General features: G+C 51.1%; 2 protein-coding genes across 3 annotated transcripts in view; one reads left to right on the top strand and one right to left on the bottom strand.

Annotated features, from left to right (window-relative positions):
* Positions 1-16,858, bottom strand: part of LOC143153104 (uncharacterized) — a 107,188-nt gene that overhangs the window by 40,146 nt on the left and 50,184 nt on the right. The window lies entirely within an intron of this gene.
* Positions 14,181-16,858, top strand: part of LOC143153105 (uncharacterized) — a 29,831-nt gene continuing 27,153 nt past the window's right edge. For both annotated transcript variants that reach the window (XM_076323950.1, XM_076323948.1), the window contains exon 1: positions 14,181-14,944. In XM_076323950.1, the coding sequence (XP_076180065.1) occupies positions 14,872-14,944 (73 nt within the window). In that variant the 5' untranslated portion in view covers positions 14,181-14,871. The remainder of the gene's footprint in view (positions 14,945-16,858) is intronic.

Genomic DNA, 16,858 nt, shown 5'->3' with positions numbered 1-16,858 from the left:
CTAGCGCCGAGCAACTTGGTCGATAAAATATGGCGAGGTGAGCGTGAATAATTAAGCCGTGACCTCATGCCGGAATTGTCCGCGGAGGATTGAACGTAGCGCGCGGTTTAGCGTCTTTTCTCTCTCTCTCTCTCTCTCTCTCTCTCTCTCTCTCTCTCTCTCTCTCTCTCTCTCTCTCTCTCTCTCTCTTTTTCTCCCTCTTCGTTTCTTTCTCTATTTCTCGTTGTTTTTAGCAACGTATCAAATCGCGATCCGGGTTTCTCGAGGCCTCGTTAGTAGAACCGGCTAGCGCGCGACTAGAGAGGAACTTAGGCGGTGGGTCTCTCTCGCTCGGTGGGTCGCCATAAACCTGTCGCCCGTTATGCGAGTACACGGTGCGCCGTATACCGTTAGTACAGGAATAGTGTAGCGGCAGGGCCAACGGCCAGGTAGTGCCCGAGTATTATGCCCACGTTTCTCGTATAATACCCGAAAGCAATCTGCGTCGGAGAGGTCACCGAGACAAAGACCAAAGATGGCCCGGCGCGATACTCCGCCGCCAGCTTTGCACCGTCCACGCCATTATATCCTTCTCCGGGTACCGCCGGATCTCCGATTCCTGCCGTGGGGGAAACTGTTGTTAACCCCCCGTTTGATATCGACCAGGCCCTTGACATCTTCCTTATTGTCTCCCCGTGCCCTCCCCGTTCCTCTCTAATCGTCCACTTCCGTCCCGGATAGAAATTCTTCGCGAAACAGAGATTCTCCTCGTATCGTTCGGGATCTCGCCGGTCTGGAAAATTCACACCCCCTTCGGCGAACACCGCCACGGAGTCGATTATAGTTTTTCCTTCGGCTCTTTTCGTCCGCAAATTTGTCGTTCGAGTTCGCAATTAACGCCGAGGAGTTTTCCACGGTTTCGCGAGATAACAACGCCGGATAAAACGAGCGGTACCGGAGGAACGGTGCTGGCGGAGGGGCAAGAAAATTGTTGCCAGGAGCGGCGGGACGAGCCGATTGCTCCAAGGGATTTATGCGGGAACTAATGAAAAATAGAAGACCCGCCGGCGGTCCGGCTAGTAGAAACAGAAGCGCTAATCTGAGAATTGCACCGCCGCGAACGCCGCGAACGCCGCCGCATCGAAATGAGTTTTTAAATTAAATTTTCAAACACTGTTCGCGCGACCGTTCGCCTTCCCGGAAGCTTTTAATCGAATGCCCTCCCCTCGCACCTACATTTGCCCGAGCGCAGTTTCACGACCTCGCGTTATTATTTTTTCGCTCGGTTTCCTCTCACGGAGAAACCTCCAAGATGGAGGGAGCGTTCAACGCGAAACGCGGCAAAGTACCGGCCAGGAATCGAACGGGAACCTAACGCGGTCCGTTGGAACTGTACGAAATGTATTGTACCGCAGTGTGCGTCGGGGTGGTATTCGTCCGCGCTCGGTAACGAACGACGGAATCGTCGATGGCTCGTTGCGAGCAGACGTCGGCCAAAAGCGCGTTCGAAGTGAAAAAAAAATTGAAATTCCAACGGAATTCGAGGGCGCGGAGCGAACGAAAAAGGAAGTACGGTTAAACGACGGTTTAACGGACCTCTCTTTCCCGCGATTGGAGTTTGCTTTCGACGATGGTCGAAATCCGTCCCGTTGATTCTTAGGCTCGTCGAGTGTAATTCGAGGGAATATCCGTCGGAGGACACTCGACGGTTTCCGCGCGACGAGTACCGCGAGCTCGCGCGCGTTCAACAGAGATCGATGTTCACCGAGGGTTCTTGAAAACGTATCGAACCGATTTCGCCCGCTGATTCGGATCTAACCGGGTCGCGGGAACTCGTTCGGAAGGAAATTGAAAAGCGTGGTAACAAATGAGGCGCCACGCGTCCAACCGGTTCGCGTTTCCATCGAAATATTGCACCCGGGACGAAACACGAGGACTCGGATCGATGATCGAATCCTGTAATTCGATTAAACGAATCTGTCCAACGAATCGCGCGACCGCTGCCACTGCCAGGGATTCATCGCGCGAAACTTTGACTTTGCTACCGGCTTTTCCACTTTCCCGGATAAAATATTTATTTATTTATTTATTTATTTTCCTCTTTCGACGACGTTGAAAACATTTTTAACGGGTGGAGGTCGAGAGAAAAAAAAGCTCTCGTATTTTTGCGACGAGCTGCCGCTAGCAGATATCGATCGCGGAACTTTGATTTTGCTACCGGCTCTTCGACCGTGGCGGATAAAGTATTTGTTTGTTTCTCTTCTTCGATGGTATTGGAAACGTCTTTAGCGGTACAGATACAAAGAGAGAAACGTCTTGCGTTTTCGCGAGCGCTGATTAAAATTGTATCAGCGATCGAAACACCGATACGCGCGCGGCATTCGTTTATTGTGTATCGGTGATTGACACACCGATGCGCATGCGAAATCGCTTTAAAGTTACAGTCACTGGGCACAAGCGGACAGACGGATTTGAGCGATTCGCATTTGGGTTTGCGAAACGTTCGACACGTCCGTAGGAACGGTGGTAAATTATTTAATGGAATTTCTGGGAAGCGACGAAATTCGTAAAAACATCGAAGCTCGGGAACGCAAAACGATTCGAAAAGTTTCGAACCTGTACGAACGTTTTTAATTTTTTTTCAATTTTGAAATGGAGCCTTTAGCGTCTGGAATGTTTGATTTTTTTTCTCCCGTTTCGATAAACAGATACGACGCATCGATGTGTGCATCGTAGTAATAAATGTTGCGTAACATTTATTTCGAGTTACGTTTCTCGTTAGTTCCGTGGTCGTAGCCTTGTAGTTGAGTATTCGACGGTGATTCTATGTACAGGGAGTCGATAAATTTCCCCGTTTATTTCGACGAAGTAAACGAAACTTTATCAATTTTGTCGTTAACTCCGAAACGTGTTTAGACGAACGCGTATACGTTAAATCGAAAGTAACTAAGAATTTCTCCTTTTACGCACGAATTCCGTATAATTGATCGGCAAAAGAGGCGGAAACTTTACGCTCACCTTGTACGTTAAATCGAAGAGAGGTAAGAGTTACGTAAAAGGAATCTAAATTTCTGCCAGGTAAAGTGCGACAAAATGAATACCAAGGATTAAGAATTGTTCGACAGGAAACTTTTAGCACGTACAAGTTGAGCACTTATAGTCTCCATCGGAGTGGTCCCCTGCGGATAATAAGAACTCGCCTCGACTTTTTCGTCACTTTTAAAAACATTGCCAGAAGTCTTTCGGCAGGAGGCTGTTCAACTCCTTTGTTGCGTTCGCTTTGATAAGCGTTCGTCGTAAAATTTGTCGAGAGAGGACGAGGTACGTTTTTCTTGGAAAAAAATTCCTAAATAGAAAACTCGTCCGTTTTGCGGTTCAAGGAACGAACGGTCGATGCTAAATTATCGACCGTCGTATCCTCGACTCTGACTAGTTTTCGCTCAACGTGTTTTCACGGGTCCGTTTAATCCTTGACGATTCGCCAACGTTCGAATTATGTTCTTTCAAAGTTCGCTAATGCTATTGACAGAGGATCGATAATCTGTGATATTTTTGTTTTCTCGTTTCAAGTCGTTTTGATCTCTCTTGAGACTATTTTACGTAACGTTGCGCGTAGATACGAGGATCGCTTGGAAAGTATTATCCGAACTCGTCGACTGGTTCGATGAAACGATCGAATTGAAATTTTGCGAACGAACGATCGGTAGTTCTGGTTCGAAAAACGGAAAGCGAAATTCATCGCTGCCGTCTACGCTCGACGAGAAACGTATCTGCAAACGCTATATCCGATAAACTTTCTTTAACCGTTCGACATTATTTCTCGAATGTTAATCATCATTGTGGTATACATATGGATACTTCTTTGACCACGTCGCGTTTCACGACCGGACATTGGCGTAAATTGTTACTAATATACGTATACATATGTATGGTGTATTTATATACCGGGATTTCTGTACGAATGCACATATATCCCGAAGCGAGTACGAAATGAACGAATTTGATCGCAAACGTTATTTATTCGGGAAATATCGGTTACGATCGAAGCTAGCACCTACGGAAATACGCAAAACTAGAGCGACAATTTTACACAATTGCAATAATCGTACGTTAGCGTACATCGTTGGACGTTGAATAGAATCGAACCATGGTTGGTCCGAAAAGGAATGAAAATTTTTGAAAAAATAAAAAGAAATTATTTCACCTTTTGGACCGAACTACCGATGTACGTTCGAGATACGGAACAACTGGAAACGGTACAAGGTTCGAAGCGAGAAGAGGCCATTGAATTCTATCGTAGACGGTTTCTGTAGGAAACGAAAGCCCTTTGCGGCAGTGTGTAGAATATACGATTAAAGTGGTCCGTAGAGTTTAAAGTAGAATCTATGAGTGTCTCGAGATCACGAGTGGGCGTTAGGAGACGAAAGAGGAAGGTTGTACGGCGAGTAGTTGGACTTTAACGAGACATTCACCGTGGACGAATCTTATTTCGTGCCATTTATCGATATTGACAAAGAGCTCGTCTTGTCGTCGCCAATTTTCAATCTCTATTTTCTTCGCCTTCCATTTTATTATTTTCTCTACGTTCCACCGAATCGAACGATTCTATCAAATTAAACAGAGATTATTACAATATTCCGTTTCGATTATTCTTAAATTTCAACGTTCCTCTTCTTCTTATTATTAAATCCCCTAATTTTCCTAGAGACCGAGGTAATCGTATTCCAAAAAAAATTCCGAATCTACTAGCCAACGTACGAATCCAAGTGTTGTCTCAAAGAAGCCGGGAAACACTTTGGTTGTGATCCGTGGCGCATCGATCGACGTTTGTTGATTTCTCACTTAGGCGTAATAAACGTTCCGTAAACGAACCGGTAGTACGTGTTCGTTGTGTAATTGGCTGTTCATCGTTCCCGTCTCGACGCGCGTTCGCGCGCGGGCAAATCTCGCTGAGAAACGCGTCGCCTATCCGGTATCCGTGCAGGCACGTTCACGGCAAGAGAACACGGAGGAGAAGCGCGTATCGTCCAACTATAATGAGCGCCGCTCGCTGAATCCGCTACTAGATTTATTTCGGGCCGCTTTTATTAGAAAGGTCAAGCGAATTCGCTCAGGGCGAATCGGCGAATCTCTCGGCCGTGTTTCCTCGAACCGCCGCCTCCCATAAATGTTGCATGAGTGCCTAAAGCAACTGGCATTAATAATTTAAGTCTCACGGGCGAAAGGAACGCGGACACGCTCGTTCGAAGCCCCGTGAATGAAGTCCCGGGGTTCCCGCGACGGTCCAACGAACCACCGCGCGGATTCGCTTTTCCCTCGATTCCCGCGACAAATTATTTCACCCCTCCGCCTCGCTAACCACCCCCGCGGGACGCTCGGAAATAAATTCCGACGACCCTTCGCGACACCTGACCCGCGTTTCGTATTCCACCGGTCGCCCATGGAAATGGACCCGATTCGTTTCGAGTAATCCGCGCGACTCCCCGCCGTTCCGAACAAAATCGTTCGCCCGTTACAAATTATCGTAACTTCGTAACGTTTTCGAAAAACCAGCCCTCCCTGGTGAACGCGCGCGCCGTATCCGCGCGTCTTTGCGAATATTTTCGAATTTCCATTGGCGACCGAAGCCGGTAACGTCGCGTCGTCCCCGCTCCGTGAACCCTGACCTAGCACGCGCGTTATCCGTGAAACTTGCCGAACACTGTTCCCTCGAATCCCTCTCTATTCGGTACACGTTTTAACGACGCAACGGGCTACCGTTTTTCGTTCGAGTACAGTACGCGTGGAACGTAGCATAGTTGTTCGCGAGATAGTTGTCCGTTACGTCGCGTTCGCTATCGAAAGAAGAACAGCCACGGTCCTGGTTCGCAAGATGGGTCGGTGTCGCCATTTTACGACCATTACGACCGCTCCCAGATAGTCAGAGTCTGACTTTCGGAGCGTTGTAAATCCTTTACACACCTCGCGCGTCTAGAAGCGCTCGATTCTGCAAGACGAAACCGTTTAGATTAGATAACGAATGCAGAGACCTTGGGAGAACTTTGAACGTAGATTTATTTAACCTTCGCTGTACCAATGGTCTTTTCGGACCCAGAGAGACTCGCATCGTTCAATCGTACCGTTAGCAAAACTTTCCGTATAAATTAGAACCGGTACGATAAAATAATAATAATAATAATAATAATAATTACCTTTCGGCAACGGATACGGTAAAGAAACAAGAAAACGTTACGAAGAAAATATACGCGCAAAAGCAACGAGCTTGCCACTTGTTAAATTATTTAAGACGGTCCAGAATAGTCTCTCTGAAGGCGGTTAACGTTCCGCCAAAGAAATCGATGTCATGGTAATAAGTATTCGCATAATATGAGCATAATCCGTTGATAGCGAGGCACGATAAGAAACGAAACAAGTTTCTTATCCGGAGATGTCTATTAAAAATGTAAAATTTAAAGAATTCCAAAATCACTGTAAAGTCGACGAGTCGAACCCTCGACCGGTATGGTGACTATTTTTTCGCGTATACGGTGTGACGGGGTCTCTGGGACTCCGTGTAATCGTTTAACCGTTTCTAGGCATTTTCTAGGCACAAGATTCAGCGGGTCACGGGTCGAGTATCGAAATTAACCGAGGTTCGGTGTTATTCTCGCGCGGAACTCGGTGCGTCGAGGTAAAGATCGAGGAAACGCGTTCGATCGTCTCGAAAGAGATATTTAGTTGGAACGCGCAGATCGGTGCGTCGTCTCCGACGTGTGCGTCGCAGTTTCGAGGCTCCGCGACGCTGTTTGCACGACGACGGTCACTGAAATAATATTGACATAGTACCAACGAATGGACAGAGACTTCCTTGTGGCTCGTAGTCGAGATAAGCTATCATAGTCTGGAACGCATGGTAAACAAGCAGCCTTATCGTGTCCGCGGTTGCTACGTCACCCGATAACCAGATCGCGCGCGCCATTTCGTGCTAAAAACCTAAATCCGCGAGCGAATAGTTCGCGGATCCGTTATGTTTTCAGCTTTCCGGAGCCGCGACGATACCGCGGATCGATAGCGACGAGTTCTCCGTTTCGCGTTAGAGAAAACGCATTTCGCGTTGCACGTGTGAATGCATCGACGAATCTACGGTGTACGTTGAAACACGTGGGAATAACTCGAGGAACCAATTTTTTGTACAAAAGTTCGTACAAAGATTCGCGTTAGTACCGATTACGGACATTATTTAACCCGTAAATGTAAAATGCACGTGCCGTTCTAAATCTACGGATCCAACTACTGCGTATCGAGTGCACGTCCTTCGTAAAGGTGTCTTGCCAAAATCGCGAAGTCCGTCAGTGTCTTTTCGACCGTAAACGACCACGAAGATACGTTAGACGACCGAAGGATACTCCTAGGAAATTATGAAACCGTTTACGAACCGCGACATCGATATCATCTGCTCTCGACGAATCGGATCGGAAAAGCAAGACAACGCGAAAGAAAGAGGATCTTTCGAATTTCGAGAGTGGCGTAACTACGACGATTCGAGTACCGGTAATTACGGTGCAACGGTTGTTCGTTGCTTTTAGAACGCCCATCTCGTTTCTCGAGCGACCATCGAACACAGAGACAGTTTGAAATATTTTCCAACTGTACTCTTTGGCCACTCGAGGAACGTCCAAACGGCACAATCTCTCGTAATAAGTTTATCGTTAAACATTCGTAAACTGTCTGCGCGTTCTCGAATATCGCCACAGAAATTAGTCACCTACGCCCTATCTCGCGTCAGCGGATATTGTACAGACGCAACGATGATTATCGGGCGAGTAGAATCATTCGGGGCTAGGCGCGTGCCATTGATTTTTTCGTCGATTAGTCGTTTACTCGAGCGGTCGAGTAAACAAAATTGTCGTTCGACGGAAATTCGATATCGCGCGTCTAGTATACGCGTACGTGTGTATTTCGATCGTTTCCGTAAGAAACGGAGCGAAGGCAAGGTTAGACGCGCAGAGTATCGACTGTTTGTTGCAAAAAAGTTTGGTCGATACGGTGAAAGTCATCGTACTACGACTCGAAACGGGTCGAGTTGCGTTCGAAGGCTGAAAAATAAACGATGGGTGTTCGATAGAGACGCGCGAGGTCTCGAGGATCTTGAAAATAAATAAAAGGTTCTCAATGGTTCTCCTCTGTTCGAACGTGGACACGCTCAAGAGCCGAGGCCTTTCCTACGATACGAACCTTAAGAATTTACGTCGCATCGTCTCGAACTCTCTGTACCCGTACACCGTATGCCTATCGTTTACTTAAATTCTCCGAATTTTCGAGAATCCCGATGTATTCGAGAGTTCCGACGTAGATTTTCGAAAAGCCGCGAATTTTGAAGATTCTCCAGCGACGAGATAGTTCGGAGATCTCGTCTCGATCTCGAGAAAAGATCTCGTCCGGTCTCGGCTCGAGGTTTTCGAGAGCTCCCACACCTCTGATGCTCGACGCGGAGAGTTTCGTCGTTACGATCTCGCAGCGGTTACGGCCAAACTATTCACCGACGCGTCGTCGTTGCGACTTCCCAACCGTGCAATTGTACTCGGTTGCTCGTCCTAACCCAGCCTAAACGGTTCGCTCGAAAGTCGGTACCGAGCGTTTAGCCCGACTCCGAAACAACCTCGAACGGATCGAAGTTCGTTCGGATACCCATCGAATCGCCGTTTGGTAGTCATCGCGAACGATCCTTTCCACCGGTAGTTTGCTCCTCCGACAAAATTTTAGCAGAAACGAAAACAACGAAAAAGGTTCGTACGTTTCACGTTTCCCAAAGAACGATTAACTTTTTCATGGAAAAGTCGCGACGTCGATCTCACCGGGAACGTTTCGCTCGAGACGCGCGGTCGGCAGGCTCGAACGGAGCAGAATCGATCCGGCGAATCGGAGGATCCAGCTCGCGCGAGGTGTGTAGTTTCTTCCGTGTTCTTCTCGCAGGAGAGCGTGAAATGGGAATCGCTACGGAGGCACGGAGAAGGACTCGACACCGCGATAAAACACGAGAAGGGTATAATCAGGATCGCAGGAGGATAGCTAGCCGGTCGCGATTCGGTCGGTGTGGCAGCGGCGGGAGTATGCGCGCTCGTTCGCGCTCGCTTGCGCGCGCGCGCGCGCGCGCGGTACGCCGGCTCGGCAAAAGTTTTTCTCCCCCTTTCCCTCGGCTCCCTCTGTGTTGTAGGCCAATGGCCCCCTTCGACCAGGCAGATTTCTTCCCTCTCTCGTCTCCATTCTATGCGCTTCCTCCTTTCTCTGCCTCCCCTGCGGAGAGGAGTTTTTGTCTTGGCCCGGGTTTCGTGCCACCGCTGCACGACCGCGGTGCATTTCCGTCATGCACGCTTCGTGAATCCCGTCGAAACAGCGTGATTTCCTTGGGCCTCTTTTTCCCTTTCCCCCCGCCCGGGTGCGTTGCTCCGTTCCGCTCGTCTCCTCTCCGCTCGCTCCGGGCCGGGCCGAGCCGAACCGTGGAGGCATTGACTCCTGCGGAGTGCGCGTATCGCGAAACCGAACGAACCGCGATCTAGAAGTCGTTGCATCTGGCGCTCCGGTTGCTTTTATTGGGTCCCGGTGCTCCTCGATTCGTTCCTCGTTCTTTCGTAGCGAGGAGTGCCGCCGCGCGTTGTTCGCCGCAGCGGGTTCGCGAGCACCGATCGAGGATCCAGCAGCTCGGCTCGTTTCGTACGGCGAGTTACGCGAACTCCTCCCGTCGGGGACCGATCGTTACCACCGAACGAAACCGCGAACCGAAATCACGCTCTCGGGGAATCGTAATTTCTCGCGAGATTCGGCGAGCCGATAGGCGAATCGCGCGCGATACTTATCGGCGTATCCCCAGCGAAAGCCGAGGGAAAGAAGAGGAGGATTCCTCGTCGTCCAGGGTCGAAATCGCGCTCGGTCGAGGAACCGAAGTGGGAACGGCGGGAACGGCGGCAACATCACCGGCGTTACCAGCCCCCGGTCGGCTTCGAGTTTCTCCTCGCCTCCCGGCGTCGCTCGCGCGGTTCGTCGATCCGTCTCCGTCTATCGCGGATCGACCGACTCGTTCCAGCGTGACTCTCGTCCCTTCGCCGGACCGAGCGAAGAAGTTGTCTCTTGGTTCCCGAGTCGAGTTATGCCTACAAGAGAGGGAACAACTACCGCGAAATAACCGACTATCCGAAAGGGCCGACGGTAAATAACTATAATTTCTTCGGGACCCGGCCACGGGTTCTCTTCTCCTCGGCAGGGATCGAGTAGGTTGGCCAACGCGCGTACCGAGCGGATAGAAGGACGCGCGAGAACGAAAGAGGGGATCGAAGAAGCGGCTCTCCGCCTCGAACCGCGCAAGAAGAGAACGAAGAAAGGAAGGAAGAACGGGCCGAACTAGACGGAGAGGAAAAACCGAGGAGGAGAAGAAGAGCGGTTAGGTCCGCGAGGCTGACCAGAAGAACCAGAGAGGACGCTTGGAGGGGATGAAAGCGGGCCCAACCGAGTGCAACGACCCCTTCTGTTAGGTCAGCTACCCCACGGACGAGCCAACGCGAGCCGACCGGACGGACGGACCGACCGACCGACCGACCGACCGACCGACCGAACGAACCAACGAACCAACGAACCAACGAACCAACGAACCAACCGGTGGTCGGCCGGACATACGGATGGACAGATGTACGGACGAATGGACAGTCGGATGGACGAACTTGGAGAATCGTGTAATCGCGCGTCGAGAGTAACCGCGACGCGCTCGCGAGGGATCGCGAGGGATCGCGAGGGATCGCCGCGGATCCGCTTTTCGTTCGCGGCACCGAACGCGACGCACCGAACCGCAATCCTACGCGATAACCTCCTCGTTAAAATATCCTCGGTTCGTTTACGGTTGCAATAACCTCTCCATCTCCGGATCCCAGTTTCCACCGAGAACCCTTTCGGTGTACGAATCAACGGTTGCTCGAAAATTGAAGATCGCCGCGCGTTACAGATCCCGGAACAACGACCGCGTTTTCAAATAAATAAATCCCTACCGATACGTTGTTCTTCGCGAGACGCGTCTGCACCGAACTTCGCAAACTGCGTTGAATTTCGAGTTCTTCGAAATCGTCCGTTCGCGTATCGTTCTCGGAAAACGGCTCGCGTACAGTTCGAGAACACCTCGATCTTTTACCGTCTCGAGAAACTTTTCCAATAGAGAGGAAAACTGTTGGAAAATATTTTTTCGAAAAATGTTCGCGATCGTGAAAAGTTTGCGAGCTGCTCCCGAACATTGTTCGCAAACTGTTCACCGATGCGCTCCCATTTGTACGTACCACCTGTTCCTCGTTACTCTCGGGTAGGTGTTACGATCCGTTCCGATGGAAGAATTAATTTTTGTCCAGGTTCGGTCGCTCGAGTTTTGGAAAGGCTTCGTTGGAAAGTGTTCCGCGTTCCGATGAAATTTTCCCGGAATTCCGGGTTTTCCGTAATTCGTAATTTCGATCCGATATCCTCGTTCGACCGATGCGGCGAAATATTTCTATAGAGGCCAGATTTTCGAACACCCATTGAATTTCTACGTAGCAGCGGAAATCGAAACATTAACGTCGTGCATATATGCGTGACGTTGCAGTCGACGTATTAAAATCATTGGCACGTTAAGATTCGACTTGAACGCTCCGAAGCAAGAATCGATGGAAATCTAGTCGCGTTTAAGACGGAGATTCGCCGAGTCGATCCAACCGGAAAATCCACTGGAACGAACCTGGACGAGGCTACGATTTATTTTCCAAAGCTATTTCGATTCGGGATTCGGAATCCGAAACGAATCGAAACGATCGTTACTCCTAATCGTTACTGTTACGACGCGTTGCGTCCATAGGTTTTTTCGATATCTCGGGAACACTCTCGAACGGTTTAACGCGATTCGGTTGAACGCCGCTCGAAATCCGAGATCCACGTTTTAATTACAAGTGCGGAAGAACCAACGAGGCGTATAGAATGTCGAAAGTCGGAGGGTTATAAAAGTTCGTACCGCGGATCGTAGATGCAACGGGGTTAGGTCTGGGAGCCGCGGCCCGCGGCCCGCGGCCCGCTTTTAATTTTAGAGTTTTACAACGCGGAGCCATCGTACATCTTCCCCGTCGACTTTCCAGTCGAAAGTGTAACTGGAAAATTCGTTTCGCGTTTGCAAGCGAGAAAGAGAGAGAACACCGCACCGAAAGTACGCACAGCGGCGTACCTCGAAGGAGGTTGGGTATTGAGTTACAGGCTTCCCCGAATCCATGTTTCAAGATCGAAATGGAATTTCGGGCGTGCAAGTGGAAGAAAGAGGGCGACGAGAGAGTCCCACCGTTCGACGTACTTATTGGTTTCCACTCGACGGAAGTTGGAGGCACAAAGCGCGGCTATGATATCGGAAACGAAGGAGAAACCTACCGAGAATAGAAAACACAATAACGGAATCGCAACGCGCCGCGGTATCGAGAAGCGTAGGGGGATACAGAGGAGAAGGAGGAGGGATTGGAACGCGATCGTTGGATCGATCGGTTCGCGTTTGCCTACGGTTCGCGATGGAAACGGAGTCGCGATGCGGTTTCCGAGGGACGCGTCCCGAACTACTTCCGAGACGATTGGAAAAGAAGCTCGCTCGAATTTTCCGGTCAAGGGCAACGCTCGCTCGAAATCGCGCCGCCTCGACGGAGATTCCCTCTATTCTGATTGCCCGCGCGTAACGAACACAATGAACGAACCGAATCGAATTTTGGCGCGGCGCGGCGCGCATAACTCTTCGCGCGGAGTCACGGAGGACAAGGTATCGGTGCGTGACTCGAAACACGCAAGGACACTTCCTCGGCGGACGGCTCGACCAGGTGGGGAAGACGCAAGTGTGTCGCGTCAATTTGCGATCCACGGATCGCGCGTTCCGAAATGTTCCCGATAACGCATCGATGCGCTCGAAGGCAAGGCGAGGGGGACGAAGGAGCGCGTCGATTTCTACGCGGCGCGTAGAATAGCCGCCCTTTCGAGGTAACTCTCGCCGCTCGGGGCACGCCGCGTTAAATCCTTTTAATAGGAACGCGCCGCGCCCGTGTAAACAGGTGTACCGAACGGCACGGCGTCAGACCCAGCGAGTTCCAACCTCGCGAAAGAGAGCAACGCGACCTGCACCGGCAATGTGCGCGCCAATTTCCACGCCTCTACCCCGTACGTCGTTTCAGCTTACGCGACTAACCGCGGTCCGCATCCTCCGGCAATCTGCTCTCCGTCCTAACTTTACCTACGTGCACCGTCCACCGTCCACCGTCCACCGTCCACCGTCCACCGTCCACCGTCCACCGAGAGCCTCTGGGAACGCGTTTAAATACTCCACGGAACGTTACTCGGATACCGGAAACGGGCCTCCGAGAACCTTGATTCGAACAATAGCATCGTTGTTACCGCGAACAGTGGCCCACCTTGCAAACGGGGAGAAAATGTTCCAGGGAAAAGGCGAACGATTCCGAGACAACTTTCTTTTCAACGTTGTATCTGTTCCACGGAGATCATTACGGCGTTTTATCGCGAAATGTTTCGAGCAAACGTCTCTTTTTAAAGGGACGACGCAATCGGACTTTAAGAATTAATCGTGCTCCGATTATTTCGTCCTTGTATACTTTTACGCGCACGCGTTGTTGCGATCGCAGGGAAAAGCGCGGTCTTGAAAGTGCACTCCTCTTTGAATCGCTCGCCTTTTCCCTTTAACGTTTTTTTCCAATTGCTACGGCGTGCTCCAGTTTCGCGGACGACCCGGTCTATCTTCGTTTCTCTTTTGGATTTTCGAGCGAGAATCGGATTGCTATAAATACGCCGCGATCGGTATCAACGAAGCAAAGAAACGACGACGCAGCTTCGCGAAAAGGAAAGAACCGGCGTTTGCAACGAGTTCATCGAAATTTGGCGGTGCGGACATTTTCGCGCGCAAATTCCGATAATTGCGTTGCACGAAAAACGGCGCACGATGCGCATCAACGCGTTAAAAATGTTCGCAATTGGAAGGAGGCGGTACGAGTGATTCGATCTGCGCGACATGAAATTCTCATCGCTCGCGGTTACCTTTCCGTGTGTCCGTCTTAATAACGATAATGGCAACTATTTGAAAAGGAAAGAGCTCGTTACGCAACAACTTCCCGTGCGGTAATTACGCGAGCAGTCTTTCGCGTCGGACGTTAACTGCACGTAGCGTCGCGCGTCGCGCGTCGCGCGTCGCGGTCCCGGCGAGTTCTCGTCACGCTTTGTCGAGTTCGTCGAGCACGTTGATACCAATCGGCTCGTTACAGCGCGAAAATCGATTAGCCACGATCGGTAAGAGCCGTCCGCTTTCTCGTCCCGTCCCGATCCGGCCTGCCCTTTTTCTCGTCGCACCGCGGACGCGGTCGGATCTCTCTCCGTTCGCTTCTCTCGTTTTCGCGACTCGGGTTCGCGAAAACACCACCCGTTGGGACCGAAGGCCTCGAGGTCCCGGGAAAACCGGAAAGAGGCCGAGAGTTCTCTCGAGCGTGTACCGATCGTTCGATTTTCGAGCGTGAAACGCGCCGCGTCGTTCGAGAGGCGAACGCGCGTTGGCACCGTGTCGGCCGCGATCAACGTGCTGTGCAGTCGCAACGAGGAACAGCCGTGTAAGCGAGAGGAAGCGAGGGACGGAGACGGAGACGGAGACGGAGACGGAGAGAGACGGAGAGGGAAACCGATGGCAAGACGCCAGATAAGAGAACTCGCCGGATGAAAAAGTTATAAATAAGCGTTGCGTTCGACGACGTGTTCGTTGCTAATGCAAACACCGAGCCGCGGATCTCCCTGCACCGATCGCCGACCAATTACCGCTACCGCGATCCAACGGGATACCCGAGAGTTCGCGTTTGGGAATCGAATCGAGCGTTACACCGTATCCAGATGGATGTTGCTCCTACGGTCCGATGGGCGCGTTTAGAGCCGAGCGGCGACGATCCATCCTCCCGAGGTATAGGTAAGCGGATCTGGAAACTCGGTGATTCTCTCCTCTCGCTCTCCCTTCCTCTCTCTGCTCGTACGCGTGTAAATCGGTTCGAACAGCGACGCGCCGCGCCGTGCCGCGCGGAACCGAGCCGAGCCGAGCCGAGTAGAGCCGAGCCGAGAGACGCTGCAGTTTTATTTCTGGGGAAGTTTATGCCGGTGCTCGGGGATTTTAATAATAGGCAGCGCTACTATGGGCGGGGTCGAGCGAAATAGTGCAGTCCGCTCTGTGTACGCGAAGCACGTTCTCGCGCGCTGGAAATAGCGGACGACTCGGAGCGGAGGCGTGAAACGCGGCCGATGCAACGCTTATCGCCGATCAAACACACGCCCGCGATCCTCCTCGTCACTGATAATGGGAATTGCGTTCCATGCGCGACGGTGGAAAGTTTTCGGCCGGCTAGACTACTCGACCGCCACCGACGAGTCGCGTCGCGTCGCGACGCGAAATCCGCGACGATATTTTCGATTCGATCTCCCTGATGAAGCAACGGCGGGTCGCGGATCCCGGGCAGGGAGGCGGCGAGTAAAACCTTGGCGAGCAATGCCCCATTGTTCTCCGAGGGAAATACTCGACCGCGTTGCGGTCTCGCAACGGGTCGCGCGCTCCTCCGAGCAACGCGCGATTCCTACAAAACCCAGCACTTTAAAAGCCCCCGACGAAACAATAATAAGACCGACCGGCCATTCGCGCACGGAAATAGATTTCCCGTATTCGATCCGAAAACAGTTCCAACGAATTCTATATCCGTCGCGGTGGAACGTTCGCCTATCGATCGCGATCTCCGCGCTTTCCATCGGGAGCGATCCGCTAACCGACTATACTTCTCGCGCGAGTTCGAGAGAAACGGACCGACGGAGAGGAGCGGAGCGGAGGGAACTCTTAACCGCGCCGCGATTCAACGCGAAGCCGAACGAGGGGAAATTCGGGCACGTGGCCCGTAAGTAACCGATTAAGGTCTAAGGCGATCGCGAACGCGAACGCGAACGCGAACGCGAACGCGATCCTGGAATTCCTAATTCGAGACCAAAAATAGCGCAACCGTGATCTCGTACGCGTTCGTAAAGTGTTTGGTCGATCGGTTGAAAACGAGTTCGTTCGTCAAGGAGATAGCGAGTAACGCCGGATCCATTACCGTTCGCGCACGAAAAATTTGAATCCGTTTATCGAAACGCCTCGCGCGTGCCAACCGAAACGTTCGCTATCGACGTATTAGGTTCGCCTATCTAATTTGCCGATTCGAACGAAATTTCTATCGCCGGATACACGCTGTCTAGGAGTACCGAACGCTACATTATCTCCGCAACAACGATACGCGCAATATTTGCGCTGGGATCAATTCTTCCTTTTATCGGTTCAAAATCAACAAAAAACACACAACGTTACATATACGCGAACCGGTAAGTTACCAGTCTCGTTCTATCGTTTATCGGTAACCGCTCGCTCGTTTTTAACGACCTTACGACGACACTCGATGTCGAACCTCTGCGCCGATACCTCTCCACTGCTTCGAGTCTTTGAAAAATTCTAATTCTCGAAGAGAAAGCATTCTGAAAGATGCGGCATCTCTCGCGATTACTCGGATCGGTAAACGTATCCAACTACGCGTCCGTCTAACTGTGTAATTATTTCAAGGTCGGTTCAATAATAGCCGCGAGCAGTACCTCGCCGTTGCACGGAATACTCAATTGTACTTTCTTCGCTCAATTCCGTATTTGTGCACGGTTGACGCGGTCTGTCGTTCGATTCGAAAGAGAAGCTGGCTAGAGACGCGTTCTCGTAAAATTGATCGTCGCGTTCTTGTCCTATCCCCGATGAAAAATATTTTCCCGTCTCGAAATATTAGATCCGAGGCGATTACACGCGGCTCTCAGGATCGAGCGTGCC

The sequence above is a fragment of the Ptiloglossa arizonensis genome, chromosome 12, assembly GCF_051014685.1.
Source record: "Ptiloglossa arizonensis isolate GNS036 chromosome 12, iyPtiAriz1_principal, whole genome shotgun sequence".
Classification (NCBI taxonomy): domain Eukaryota; kingdom Metazoa; phylum Arthropoda; class Insecta; order Hymenoptera; family Colletidae; genus Ptiloglossa; species Ptiloglossa arizonensis.
This window is presented reverse-complemented; position numbering and strand designations above follow the sequence as displayed.